The sequence below is a fragment of the Pyxicephalus adspersus genome, chromosome 5 (genome assembly GCF_032062135.1).
Source record: "Pyxicephalus adspersus chromosome 5, UCB_Pads_2.0, whole genome shotgun sequence".
NCBI classification, from domain to species: Eukaryota; Metazoa; Chordata; class Amphibia; order Anura; family Pyxicephalidae; genus Pyxicephalus; species Pyxicephalus adspersus.
The window spans coordinates 24,221,166-24,221,740 of record NC_092862.1 but is presented as its reverse complement, the minus strand read 5'-3'; the positions used below and the strand labels follow the sequence as shown (position 1 = coordinate 24,221,740).

The 575-nt window shown below is 39.3% G+C and overlaps 1 protein-coding gene across 2 annotated transcripts in view; it reads left to right on the top strand.

Annotated features, from left to right (window-relative positions):
* TP53INP1 (tumor protein p53 inducible nuclear protein 1) overlaps window positions 1–340 on the top strand; it is a 14,308-nt gene extending 13,968 nt beyond the window's left edge. For both annotated transcript variants that reach the window (XM_072410893.1, XM_072410894.1), the window contains one exon: window positions 37–340. In XM_072410893.1, coding sequence (XP_072266994.1) covers window positions 37–289 — 253 coding nt within the window. In that variant the 3' untranslated portion in view covers window positions 290–340. The remainder of the gene's footprint in view (window positions 1–36) is intronic.
* The last annotated feature ends 235 nt before the right edge of the window (window positions 341–575 follow it).

The window sequence follows — 575 nt, the reverse complement described above, 5'->3', positions numbered from 1 at the left end:
TTTTAGGGGACTTTTTTTTTTTTTTTTTTTTTTTAGGTTGGATCCAGAACCTAAAAGTCCAGGCCGCCATATCCGTTGTTATGTCTCAACCCTTACAGCTCGTTCCCATTGTCTGGACCAGGCTAAGACATTGCACTACACCAAGCTATCAAAGCAGCAGTTGGGAAATCCTCATCTGAACCGGAAAAGCCTTAGACGTAAAAACCTCATCAGAGGTTGCCATTCACATCAGACCAAGCACAGCGGTATTCTTGTTCACCAGCCTTCTCAGCGTCGGTACAATTACTGAGTTTTTGAACGGTTTGATTCTTTACGTCCTTTACCAAAACACAATAGAAAACTTTTTATGTATACATTTTGTAGGAAAGAATGGCAGATCTGTAACAATACACATAGGTCTCTGTGCCATACCTTGTGATAGATCTCTGTTGTTCTTCACATACAGCATTTCAAAATTGAAGCATTCAAGCATAACCTTCAAAAAGGTTAACAGTATAAGGTGTCATCTGGGTAATAAATGTTACCAGCAAACGGTATTGGCTGAAAAAAGCCATTTATTATATTGACCCATCGTC